General features: G+C 53.8%; 5 protein-coding genes across 5 annotated transcripts; 1 reads left to right on the top strand and 4 right to left on the bottom strand.

Moving 5' to 3' along the window:
• Nucleotides 1-234: 234 nt before the first annotated feature.
• Nucleotides 235-615, bottom strand: CTAM01_03143 (uncharacterized protein; the record flags this gene model as incomplete). The annotated part of the gene is made up of 1 exon (XM_060519180.1): nucleotides 235-615. One exon carries the CDS (start codon nucleotides 613-615, stop codon nucleotides 235-237), a length of 381 nt encoding a protein of 126 aa, XP_060386179.1.
• A 1235-nt stretch (nucleotides 616-1850) lies between these two features.
• CTAM01_03142 (uncharacterized protein) lies at nucleotides 1851-2209 on the top strand (the record flags this gene model as incomplete). Its single annotated transcript, XM_060519179.1, has 2 exons — nucleotides 1851-2027; nucleotides 2075-2209. 2 exons carry the CDS (start codon nucleotides 1851-1853, stop codon nucleotides 2207-2209), a joined length of 312 nt encoding a protein of 103 aa, XP_060386178.1.
• Nucleotides 2210-4197: 1988 nt separating this feature from the next.
• On the bottom strand, nucleotides 4198-6318 carry CTAM01_03141 (homogentisate 1,2-dioxygenase; the record flags this gene model as incomplete). Its single annotated transcript, XM_060519178.1, has 11 exons — nucleotides 4198-4316; nucleotides 4380-4451; nucleotides 4512-4583; nucleotides 4644-4764; nucleotides 4824-5007; nucleotides 5080-5158; nucleotides 5219-5350; nucleotides 5407-5492; nucleotides 5547-5830; nucleotides 5926-6067; nucleotides 6158-6318. The coding sequence occupies 11 exons, from the start codon at nucleotides 6316-6318 to the stop codon at nucleotides 4198-4200; spliced, it is 1452 nt and encodes a 483-aa protein (XP_060386177.1).
• A 2432-nt stretch (nucleotides 6319-8750) lies between these two features.
• On the bottom strand, nucleotides 8751-8999 carry CTAM01_03140 (uncharacterized protein; the record flags this gene model as incomplete). Its single annotated transcript, XM_060519177.1, has 1 exon — nucleotides 8751-8999. One exon carries the CDS (start codon nucleotides 8997-8999, stop codon nucleotides 8751-8753), a length of 249 nt encoding a protein of 82 aa, XP_060386176.1.
• A 47-nt stretch (nucleotides 9000-9046) lies between these two features.
• On the bottom strand, nucleotides 9047-9283 carry CTAM01_03139 (uncharacterized protein; the record flags this gene model as incomplete). The annotated part of the gene is made up of 1 exon (XM_060519176.1): nucleotides 9047-9283. One exon carries the CDS (start codon nucleotides 9281-9283, stop codon nucleotides 9047-9049), a length of 237 nt encoding a protein of 78 aa, XP_060386175.1.
• Between the last annotated feature and the right edge of the window lie 1533 nt (nucleotides 9284-10816).

The raw sequence follows: 10816 nt of genomic DNA, 5'->3' as shown, positions 1-10816 counted from the left end.
CCCACGCTATGCCATGCATTTCTCGGCACCGCAACGGGCCCAGACCGGGTATCATCGTACGCTCCCTCCTTACTGCGTCCCCTTCTCTCCTGCCATCATCCCGTTCGAAGTGGGTACTGCTCATGACGTTCGAGCCGCAAAGTACTTTGGTTGTTGAGGGTATCGTGTGGTTTGTTTCGCAATGTCGCTCCGTATAATCTGGCCCCTTGAACCAGACGTTCGCAAGCCGCCCGCTTAGAACAAGCAGTCAAGACAGCAGCAGCACGCGAGCGCACCGAGCAGACCAGCCATGATGCCGCCTCCCGAGCCGCCGCCGCGGTTGTCCTGGTAGTAACCGCCTTGCGGCGGGTACTGCTGTCCGTACTGGCCCTGGGGCGGGTAGGGACCTTGGGGAGGATATTGTCCCGGGGGGTACTGCTGTCCCGGAGGCGGGTACGGGCCTTGCTGGTGGCCGTAGTTCATCTCCGGGCCGGGGGAGTAGTATTGTCCCGGCGGAGGAGTGCCGTAGCCTCCTGGGCCGCCGGGGGGAGGCGGGGAGCCGTAGCCTTGGTAGGCCTGTTGCGGGTGTTGAGGGGGAGGACCGCCGTACGCGGGGGGCTTGTCGTGGTCGGCCATTATTTGGGATGGGAGTTGGTTGTTGCTTGTGATGGATGAAGATGAGAGTGGTAGGCGCGACGGGTTCGGGTTGTGTCGCGGGTTGGGTGAGAGGTAAAGTAAATTACTTTTCGGTTTGCCTTTCGACGACGATTGCAAAAAAATACAAAAGAAGGCAAGAAAGTCCGTTTGCTTGAAGCGGTGCGGACGAGATCCCCTTTGTCGGACGGAGGCAGCGGAGGGCTCGGAGGCGGGATTACGTGTAGAGGATGGAGGAAGAAGAAGACTGCAAGCGGCGGATGGCGAAGGGGAACAAAACCCGGTGTGAAGAGTTTAAGGAACGGGTATCGAAAAGCCACACACACACACACACACCTCTGGATAGAGAGAATGAACACACCACCCGGAAGAACGTGGCGATGTTGGGGAAAATGAATGGGAGGAGAAGGACGTGCGTTGCGTGCGTGGATGGATTGGGCGGGAGAGAGCCAAGCCGCGATTTTGGAGGGAGGCAACCTGCCTGACCCTTGTCGGTGTAGGTACCTTATGTTCGCCTGGCCGCACCTGGTGGTCGCCTGCGACTCTCGTTTCGACACACTCCAGGTCTCTTTCGTTTTAGCGGGCGGCGTTAAGTTTGCGGGTTTGCTCGTGACTCTAGCCTGAAATAGGCTTATGCGCACCAAGTCTCTGGGCGCGCGCCGCGGGCGAGTCTTGGGGGTCTTGGGGTCTTGGAGTGTTCGTAAGCTTGTCTTTGCCCATGTATCTTTTTGTTGGGTCTCTCTTTGCAGTGTAATTGCGACGGGTATCCGTATGTCTCCGTTTTGGACGGAGGTTCCCCGTTCACTTGCACCTTCAAGCCATACGGATTCTGGGCTACTTTACCGGATACAATTCATGGAAACAGGAAAGCAGCGGTCTAGACACACCATGGAGAAAGTAGGTTCAGCGAAGCTTCCTGCACAAGCTCTCCTCACCTCCTTCATCCCATCTTCTCCGAGTAGGTATGCGCGACACAAGGCGACAAGCGTCGGAGGGAAACAGATACACAGTAACACAGCATCAAGCAGTACCTGCCTGGCGTCCAAAGCAAGCACCTGTGACATTCGCCAGCCCCAAACTGTCCCTGTCTCAAATCCGTCCGCCTTCCCCTTCTCCTTCTCCTACCTTGCTCCCCACCAGTCAAGCGCACCCAACCATCCCGCAACGAAGAAACACCCCTGGCCCTTCGGCTCCCCGGCAAAGACCCCAGCAATCCAATGAGAGGCCAGTCGCCCATCCCAAAGGTCGCGTTCGCATTGCCCCATCTGATCACGCCCGTTGCTACTGCAGCGCTGCTGGTGCCTGAGCTCCTTCCCACGGGGCCACGACAGAGTGCTGCTGCCGCCGTGCCGGAGCGGCTTGCACCCAATCAGCGGCACCACCGGCGCAGTAGGGTACCTTGATCAAGCTGCGAGGTCATCAAGTGCTATGTTTGGAGCAGACCCGCCCTGCCCGCTCCGGCCTGCTCGGGTCACTGGGCCACTGGCGAACGCAGCATGTCACCAAACAAGGTGCCCAAAAAGGCAGGACGGGATTGGGTCGGCGCGGCGGCCCCTCGCCGACGGAGGAGAAGTAGATCCACTGTTACCGCTGACGTTTCCGATATCTTCGGCCCCGGCGCCGAGGTTGTAGGAAGCCTCCGGGCCGTCTTCGGTCCCCTTATCTCCGACATCTTCTCCGTCCCTTTGATTCTGCCAGAGGTACCGGTAACAACACTCACTTCGTGGTGAAATCTAAGTGGCGAGGCCTCGGAAATAATTACCCTCGTAATCCTCAACAGACTTGGTATGCTTTCAGTATACCCGGGAACACTAAGTTGGAGGGAGGAGCGCGTAGCCTCGCCACCGTCCTTGGTTTATGGGAAAACGTAATGAGGTCCAGCAACGTGAGCAGTCCAAGTTGATCACGTCATGAACAGCGTCATTTTCGAATTAGGCCTACAGATTGTCCATGTTTACTAAATGAGATCACCCTGTCGGATGAATACCGAAGTCAATAGGTCTAACGATGAAGCCCTCGGTTGTGCAAAGCAAGCAATCCGTCAAGAAAGGCACCGAACGAAAGAACAGTTGCCCAGCTTGATTACCGCAGACTTTACGCCAGGGCGGCCATACTCTGATTTGATCTAGCGGTAGGCTTGTTACATTGACCAGCTCACATCAAGTATCGAAGTCTCCCCTCGCGCCACTCAGAGAATAGGGCTTAACTTCCCGTATAGGTTCGCATCACTGAGTGAGCGTCGTTCGCGTCCGTATGTCTCGACACCCCTTCGAACAACCGACAAAGGTCATGTAAGCGAGCGTTCGATACCCCTCCGCACATTCACTCTCATGTCCCATAACGTTACCACGACTTTTGACTTAATAACGCAAGCCACGTACTGAAAGTAACCTGGAACATGGAAACGAGAGGTAAGTCATGCATATCCAGGAGAGAACGCCGGCGGAACCTTGAGGATCAAGGAACGAAGGAAGGAACAACAGGGTGGAACATCATCTCCCTCTTCTTGGGTTACTCATGAATACGTGGTTAACATATCGTGAGGGACCGACCCTAGGGCCGGTGGAGGTTTGACTTCTCCAGGTGAAGTCATAGAAAAACGAACAAATTGCCTAAGTAGTTGCAACACCAGCACCGCCACGGCATTAACAAGTGTCCTAAATATGTAATGAGCTCCCTAGTAAGGTACTTTCCATTTGCGCCCGCCATAGAAAATAAACACAGCAAAGGGACACGCAGTACTCGCTGCTTGTAAGTCGACAGGGCCGGTTGTACATACACTGTGGTCAGTGGAGGCAAAATTTCAACAGCACAAACACAATCTTTGCAAAAATCAAGTAACCAACCAATTATTCAAGCAAAACAGATAAAAAGCATCGAATCAGAGTGATCAACAAGACAAAAGTTCCGAAACCGAGAATCGAACTCGGGGCTATGCCTAACCTCGCAAGTTAATGAGAGGGCATCATGTTGGCCACTACACCATATCGGATGTTGTTGAAAATCCGGACAAAATAATCACCTGAGTACCATACCTTGGCCTCGCAGCCAGAATTTCATCGGCACAGCTCAAACCACACCACAACCCACTGCATGTTTTTCCCACGTTCACGATATACGATTAATGTCGATAACATTGAGTTTCCTCGGAGATCGGGATTCCCAGCTTTTTTTCTCTTCTTTAAATTATCACCCAGCCAAGTGTTCCTCGACATCCTGGCAACATGACCCAAGCTCTCTTCCCCAAACCGCTCTGCCTCACTCATACCTCCGCTCGTGACCACAGACCAAAAAAAAATTGAGAAAAAGAGAAAACCTTTCCGACAAAACCCCCCAGCCACCACCGAATCATTGATCATATATCCGTGACTGTAGGAAAACTTTCAGAAATCGCTGGCAAATGTTTTCATCGCTGTGCATCGCTTCGCTATTTCGGATCAAATGGAGAAGAGACGATGTGTTGGAGGACCAAAGGCACGCAAGGCTTAGGAGGTGGGAAACCAAAAAAATCCCGCTTTCAGTAGGTAGTGATGATGAATGAATCGACGTCGCTTCGCTTCGCTCTCAATGGCTCAGGGTGGCCCCGAGGGTCGGTAGTCCTCGTCTTCGCAAGTCGCTATTTACTTCTTCGGCGTGCTCGAGAAAGTGTCCTTGCATTGAGTCCCAAAGAGATGCCGGCGGTACTATCAACGCTCGTTAGCCCACATCCCTCTTCGTTCTCTCCAAATCGAAAACCTCTTCCTTACCTTCCAGCACGCCGCTCCTTTCCAACGCATATTGTGTCACCGCGCAGTGAGTGCTGATTTGGAACATAAAACCTGCACAAGAATGTCAGCCGCGGTGCAATGGGTGTTAATGCTTCCCCTCGCTATCCTTACCGAGAAAGCCTTCTCCCACGCGTTGAGCCTTCAGCTCATTGGTAGTCGCTTGCACAAACGCCTCATGGGTTTCTGCAGCCCCTTGTTAGTATCTGGCCTCTTGTCTGAGAAAAGGACCTCCTGTATCCGTACCTCCATGCGGCATGAAGCTCGACTGGAAACTCAGGCCACCAGCTTCCAGATTGCGACTGGTGCCCTTGTAACCGCCATACACGATTCCCACCACCTCCGTCGACATATTTCGATGATAATACTACACCCCGTTAGCCACGACATTTGCCACACCCCAGGAAAAAGAGAAACACAACGTACGGGAGGTCGAAAGGTATTCGTCGCCGAAGACCACTTTGGCGTGAAAAACATGACATCTGTTGCAGGTATACCGGGCATCTTGGACTTCGCCGTCAAGACGGTGTACAAACTGGGGTCGGCTTGGTCCTTGTCCACGAAGGCGGCATTGACAAACTTCTCGGCGGCATATTTGAAAGGCACATAGCTATGGAGCGATGTGAGCACCTAGATGGAATACAATGGGGGGAGAGGGTCTTGGAGCGGGCGTTTCTCTTACTTGCCATCCCATGCGACCACGTCAAAGGGCGTGTGGTTCTGTTTGCAGGACCACAGCTTTCCAGCCAGTTTATACACGACTAACACGCCGCGTCAGTCAGCGTGGCCACGTCTTGGCAAAGATGATAGGGCAGACTTACTCTCCCACTCCGACGTATCCATGTCAAATGAGGCGACGGGGAACTCGAAATCGCGAGGCAAAGCCATCCCGTTGCTTCCGAGCGGCCCCAGTTCTGGCAGCTCGTACCGGCTTCCGAATATCTCTTGGATGTCTAAGCCCATCAGTTGGATGTCCTCTCATGCATATGGGCATCGTCAAATGACTCACAACCCCGGGCCGGACCATCCGGCAACCCGACCTTGAAGCGGATGCCACTCTGGATCACCGCCAGCTCGCCAGGCCGAACCATCATTCTGGAAAGATCGTCAACAGATTTTCGTCACCGACTGGAACAGGTGACTGCCCACCTCCCGAATTCTGTCTGAATGTCCAGCCTGCCAGTCTGAGGCACGAAAAGCATGTCGCCATCATTGCTGCAGAATGCGCGCTTTTTCATGGAAGAATTTGCAGCGTACACGTGTACAGCTAAGCCGTCCTTGGTCGTTGAGTCGCCATTCCCAACTATCGTCTTGAGCCCCTGGACGAAGTCGATAGCCGGCCCATCCGTCTTTGGCACCGAGAATGCTCTCCAACAGAGTCCTCCGGGAACAAACTCGACATTCTCATTCCCAGACGTAAATCTTGACTCAATCTTGACGGCAAAGACATGTCAGGGGTGGGCCCAGTTTGAAAGTGGTTGCGTTATGGGTAGATGGAAGGGGATCCAAGGAATGAGAAATGACTTACATCTGGGTTTCGTGGCTTCTTTGAGATATCTCCGTGAGCCACAGACGGGAAAATCCGGTAGAACCAGGCATTTTGGATGTCAGTTCGAGAGGCAACAAAGGTAGAACCGTTGAGCTGCTCGGAATAAAGGTTGTACTTTACTCTTTGCGGTACATTACATGATCGAGGTAGAGTCCCGGGACTTATTGGTGAGCTCAGACTCTTGATCAAGAATTGGGTAATGCCAACTTACATGGCTTCAGAAGAGAATCTGTTTCCAAATCCAACTTGATAGATATACGGATCCTCCGGAGAGGAGTCCGTAGTGAAAGCGTGTTGAGCAGAGGCGCCCATTGTCAATACGGGGTCTGAGGCCATAGGATACCTCTCAGAGTTGGGAATGATGGCTCCCATGGTTAGTTGATGTGTGGAGGAAGGCGAGAATAGATGTGAATCTAGACGGTAATGGCTTCTCAAGGAGGTTTGGTGAGTGTTGTGAAATGCAATGGCTGTGTTGTCACAGACGGAAGTAGACGGACATCACGAGTGATAAATGCCATGTTCCACAAACGACATTTGTGGCGTCTCCAACCGGTCACTATTGACGGGCACAACTAACTTTGGCTCGAGAGCAGGCCCTTGCATCCGATGACACTAAAAGAGATCAATCGGACCAGCGTTCGGTCGCGCAGAGCGCCATCATAGACAGATTTATCTCATGGAAGTTTTTGGTACCAGCAGTACTTACAGTCGGTACGTATTCCCAAGTGGCCGGGCGAAGGAACGTCCCGCCCATTGCCTGCCGGCATGCAGGAGCACAAAAACTGGGTTCCTGGGCATCTGGTGTGCCTCGTCTTCCCCTCCCTTCTGCACCCCCCACCATGAACACCGATTTGCTGCAACTCAAACTGAACAAACCCCTTCAGGTATTGGCCAGATCTCAGGATGTCACCAGAAGAGCGAAACACTAGTGCAATGCCTTCTGAGAATGGGTCGATGTAAGCTTTGGCCAACATTCGCCTTTGCGCTACAGGGCGGCCTTAGTGGGAAATATCAGGTTAAAGCAGGCCCGATTTCTCGCACAACGGTCGAGTTGATGACCGCAATTTGGTCCGGGCTGGCTAATTCCCATTTCCCGTCTGGGGCACCCGTTGTGCTGCAAGATCAGTCGGTCGATATCCGAGCCAGGGTACCGTGTTCGATTTCCAACACAACTCTGCCTCTGAAGACGTGAGATGTCTTGAAATCGCGGACGAAAGGGCCATCTACGGCCATGTCCGGCACCTACGGATGGGACCGTCACTCCCGTATGTTCCGGGAGTTTTGCTCGTGACCCGATGTGGCGGAGAGGGGGCAGGGCAGACGCAAGATTCCATGGCGAGCCGCGAATGGGGCAATGTACTTGAAATGTATCCGTACTGAAAACCTGAATGTACGGATGTAGAGTGAAGGAGCTGAAAGCGCCCGGTTGACAGGTGCCATATCCCTGACAAAGGAAAGGCCACGACTGGACTCTATGTGGCGCGTAAAGATAAACCATCCACTCGCGGCCGGCAATCACTAGCCCCAGATGGTAGTTAGATTGGGATTCGGCAGTGAGTGATCGTCGGATCTTTGCGCACTGTATCCGCAGTACGAATAGGCCAAGAGCAACATCGTGTGGTACAGTAGTCGTGGAACTACTTATTGCGCTTTCACCATCGCCGGCGGCTCCAAGCAGAGTGAGACACGGAATAAGCCCGTCAGCTTCTTCGGACTGATAATTGGCCGAGCTTCCGGAGCATGCCTTTTCAGCTATTATATTCGGATGTGGATGAGTTGTCTCGGTACCAAAAGTGCGTTGCATGCGTGGGGAGCTTGATGCAAGGGCCGTCCAACCCTCACGGTCCACGAATAGGTAGTCTGTGACGACGGAATACCCAAGGACAATGTCCCTCTGCGCTAGGCACGCTCTTAAGAGAGGCCCCTGCCGATCGCCTATGGCACAAGCCGCTGTCAGGCTGGCCTAGGCCTAGAGGCTCGTGTGGCGTTGAGTCCCTGTACCTGCCCCCCCCCCCTATTTGACTTCATATCGGTCGCTTCAGTTGTAGTTTTTTGTCTGTTTGTAGTAAAGCTCGCTTGCTCGTATTCTGTGTGGTCATCAGTTTGCGTTATTAGCACTGAGCAAGTTTCTCCTTGAAGGCGCCGAGCTATCTAAGTGCGCCCGCTGCAACGATGTCATCGATCACCGATAACCCTTGGACAAGCCTGCTGCCCTTTTTGAATTTTTTTGTGCTTTGGGCGTGAGGTCCGACTTGATAACAGAACGCAAAGCAAGACATCCTGTAATAATGGCGTGACTTCTCGGGTGAGCTCATCTTGTCATGGGGGGTTCGTTCACGGCCCGTTCGACGACATGGGCAATGATCGAGCGTGATCGAAGATTGCATGGGCAAGTAAACTTTCTGAGGATATCTGCCCCAGAAACCAATACCGCTGCGAAGGCTCCCCGCATCCGAAGAAAGTAGGTATGGATGGAGTCTGGTGGTGTGTGAGGTAGTGGTTCTTGTAACGCTGTTCTGTGCACGAGAGGGTGCTTAAAAAAGCCCAGTTCGGAGCGCCTAGGCACTTTTCGGGAACCGGGATGTTGCCCCAAGAGACAGAGACAGGCGGGATGAAATGCTCCAAGTCGTAGACGGAGTTACGACCGAGCCAATGGAGACAAACGGGATGAGAGCAGGAGGATGGGATGGACGTAGAAGGTATTGCAGTCTGTCTGGTGATGTGTGTGACGAAGGGGAAGCTAAGGCGGTCGAGGTTAAGGCCGAGAGTCTAACAAGCAAAGCGATGGCTGCTAACCTTGTGGCCTAAACAGTAGCCAAGCTCCATGCGGCGTAGTCGCGTAAAGTGGCTTCGGGAGACTCCAGGCTTTCCTCGCGTGTGTTGCGTTGCAACCGCCCGAGAGGACCTCCAACTCCGGCCGGTGCTAGGTTGGACAACAGGTAGATGCAGTTAGCGGAGGGTACGTAGGGTAGTGTAGTGTCTCGGTCGTCAAGCGTGAGTGTAACTGCAACTGCGATTGCGATTGCAACTACCAGTGCAACTACATGCTGCATGCTGAAGCCCACTTGCCCACTTGGTGCCGTGTGATAGGTGGTTGACTTCAGGATAACCTCCACAAGCTGGGTATTGGAGGAAGCGAGTATCCCATAAAGATGCGAAGCGCAAAGGCAGCCAGGGAGTCCCAGGGAAACGTCCGGCCCAAGTGGCCCGAAATGGCGTGTCGGCGGCTGCAGGTGATGGCCTGGGTGTTGCGAGCTCTGCCCGAGTTGGGAGTATCCGGCAGCAGACCAAACCAGAAACTCGGAAAGGCTAAAAAGTGAGGCATCTCGACCGACATGGCTCGATGCCAAAGCAGGTAGGGATATTCCGGAGTATCGTCAGTGAAGAGAGTCCAGAGCCCTGAAGGCTACGCAGGCAAGCGCACAGAGATGTACATAGAGATGATGCCTGTCAGTCTAGGGGCGGAATTTTGGCGAATCTTGATTTCGTAAAAGCCTATGCTGTGAGGAAAGACCCATGACCTTGGGCCATGACGCCTTGGCTTGGCACGGCGGTTGCGAAGAGAGAAAACAGAGGGTTCGGAGCCGTGGTCAGTGCTCGATGATGCCGTGTATGCGGAATTGCCTGCCCGCAACTTGCAGACTGCAAGTCGACCTCGCATGCCCCCCCTCCCCCCACTGTAACGCCGAAGTTTAGAGTTCATGGTCGGGAGGGGCAGCCCTGAGCGGTGTAAGTGGAGGGGGGGCCGGGCCAGGGATGGGATTGAGGCCATGGGAAAGGCAAAGACGACTTCAGCCGCCCGCCCGCTATATCGGAGGGGGGTGATGGACGACACATGTGGCGGAAAAGTGCCGCCTCGGAAACCGTTGTCTAGCGTACTTATTGGTGGTTTTCTCGTCATAGCTTCGTAATTCCGTACGACTCGAGGGGGAAATGAGATGCTGGGAATATCCGCAGATGAGAGATACGTTGGGGAACTAGAGGCTAGGCGCCTGTCTAGTGTAAGTGAGTGGTCCTTCTTTTCCTTTTCTCCTTCTCTCTCTCTCTCTCTCTCTCTCTCTCTCTCTCTCTCTCTCTCTCTATCTCTCTCTCTTTCGCTTTCTGGCTCTTGGTCATTCAGATTCGTGGGTGTATTCGTATGTACAAGTATAGATGGGTACCCGCCGTGCCGGCAGAGTGGGTGGTGTGCTGGTTGGAAGTTGGGTCCAAGGACACGTTGCGCGCGCGCGCGCCGTCACAGCCTCACGGCCATGTGCGTGTTGTTTCCAAGGCTTGGATGATTGAAGTCTCCATGGGCTTGGCGGACCAGACCTGACTCTGCCTTGCGGTGGCCCTGTCGAGCTGGAGACTGGAATTTCGTTGTAGTATAACGTATATGGTCCGTACGGTGTGGGAGTACCTGTGTTTGGATCGTCCCAGTACTGTGCAACTTGTAAGTCAGGGTCCCAAAGAGGCGGGGCTAATAAGGCAAGGTAAGGTATGGTACCGTGTAAGTACGAAGGACGCAGCATCTTACTGTGTAGTGAGGAATCATGGGCTCCAAGTTGGTCGGTGGTCCTTGAAGAGGATCCATTCCAAGTATCCACCTCCCGAGGAAAACGCACGTTGTAGTGGGGCTGTCGGCTATTCTGAGGTCCACCAGATTGGATACCGATGGGCGATGAGGGATGCGCGACTTGCGATTTGGTGACCTGGAAGGGCAAGGAACGAAAAGACGTTGGCACCTTACGTTGCACGTCGGGGCGCGTTGCGGCTTGGGCTCTTGGGCTTTGGGTGCGAGGCGGCAAACGACCACTTTACTGTGTAGTACCCCGTACCGTGTCTAGGGGTTTGAGGTGTTTGCCGTGTTAAGGTCGGGTAGGTGAGTGTT

The sequence above is a fragment of the Colletotrichum tamarilloi genome (assembly GCF_030869305.1).
Source record: "Colletotrichum tamarilloi strain Tom-12 chromosome Unknown Scaffold_7.1, whole genome shotgun sequence".
In the NCBI taxonomy this organism is placed as follows: Eukaryota; Fungi; Ascomycota; class Sordariomycetes; order Glomerellales; family Glomerellaceae; genus Colletotrichum; species Colletotrichum tamarilloi.
This window is presented reverse-complemented; position numbering and strand designations above follow the sequence as displayed.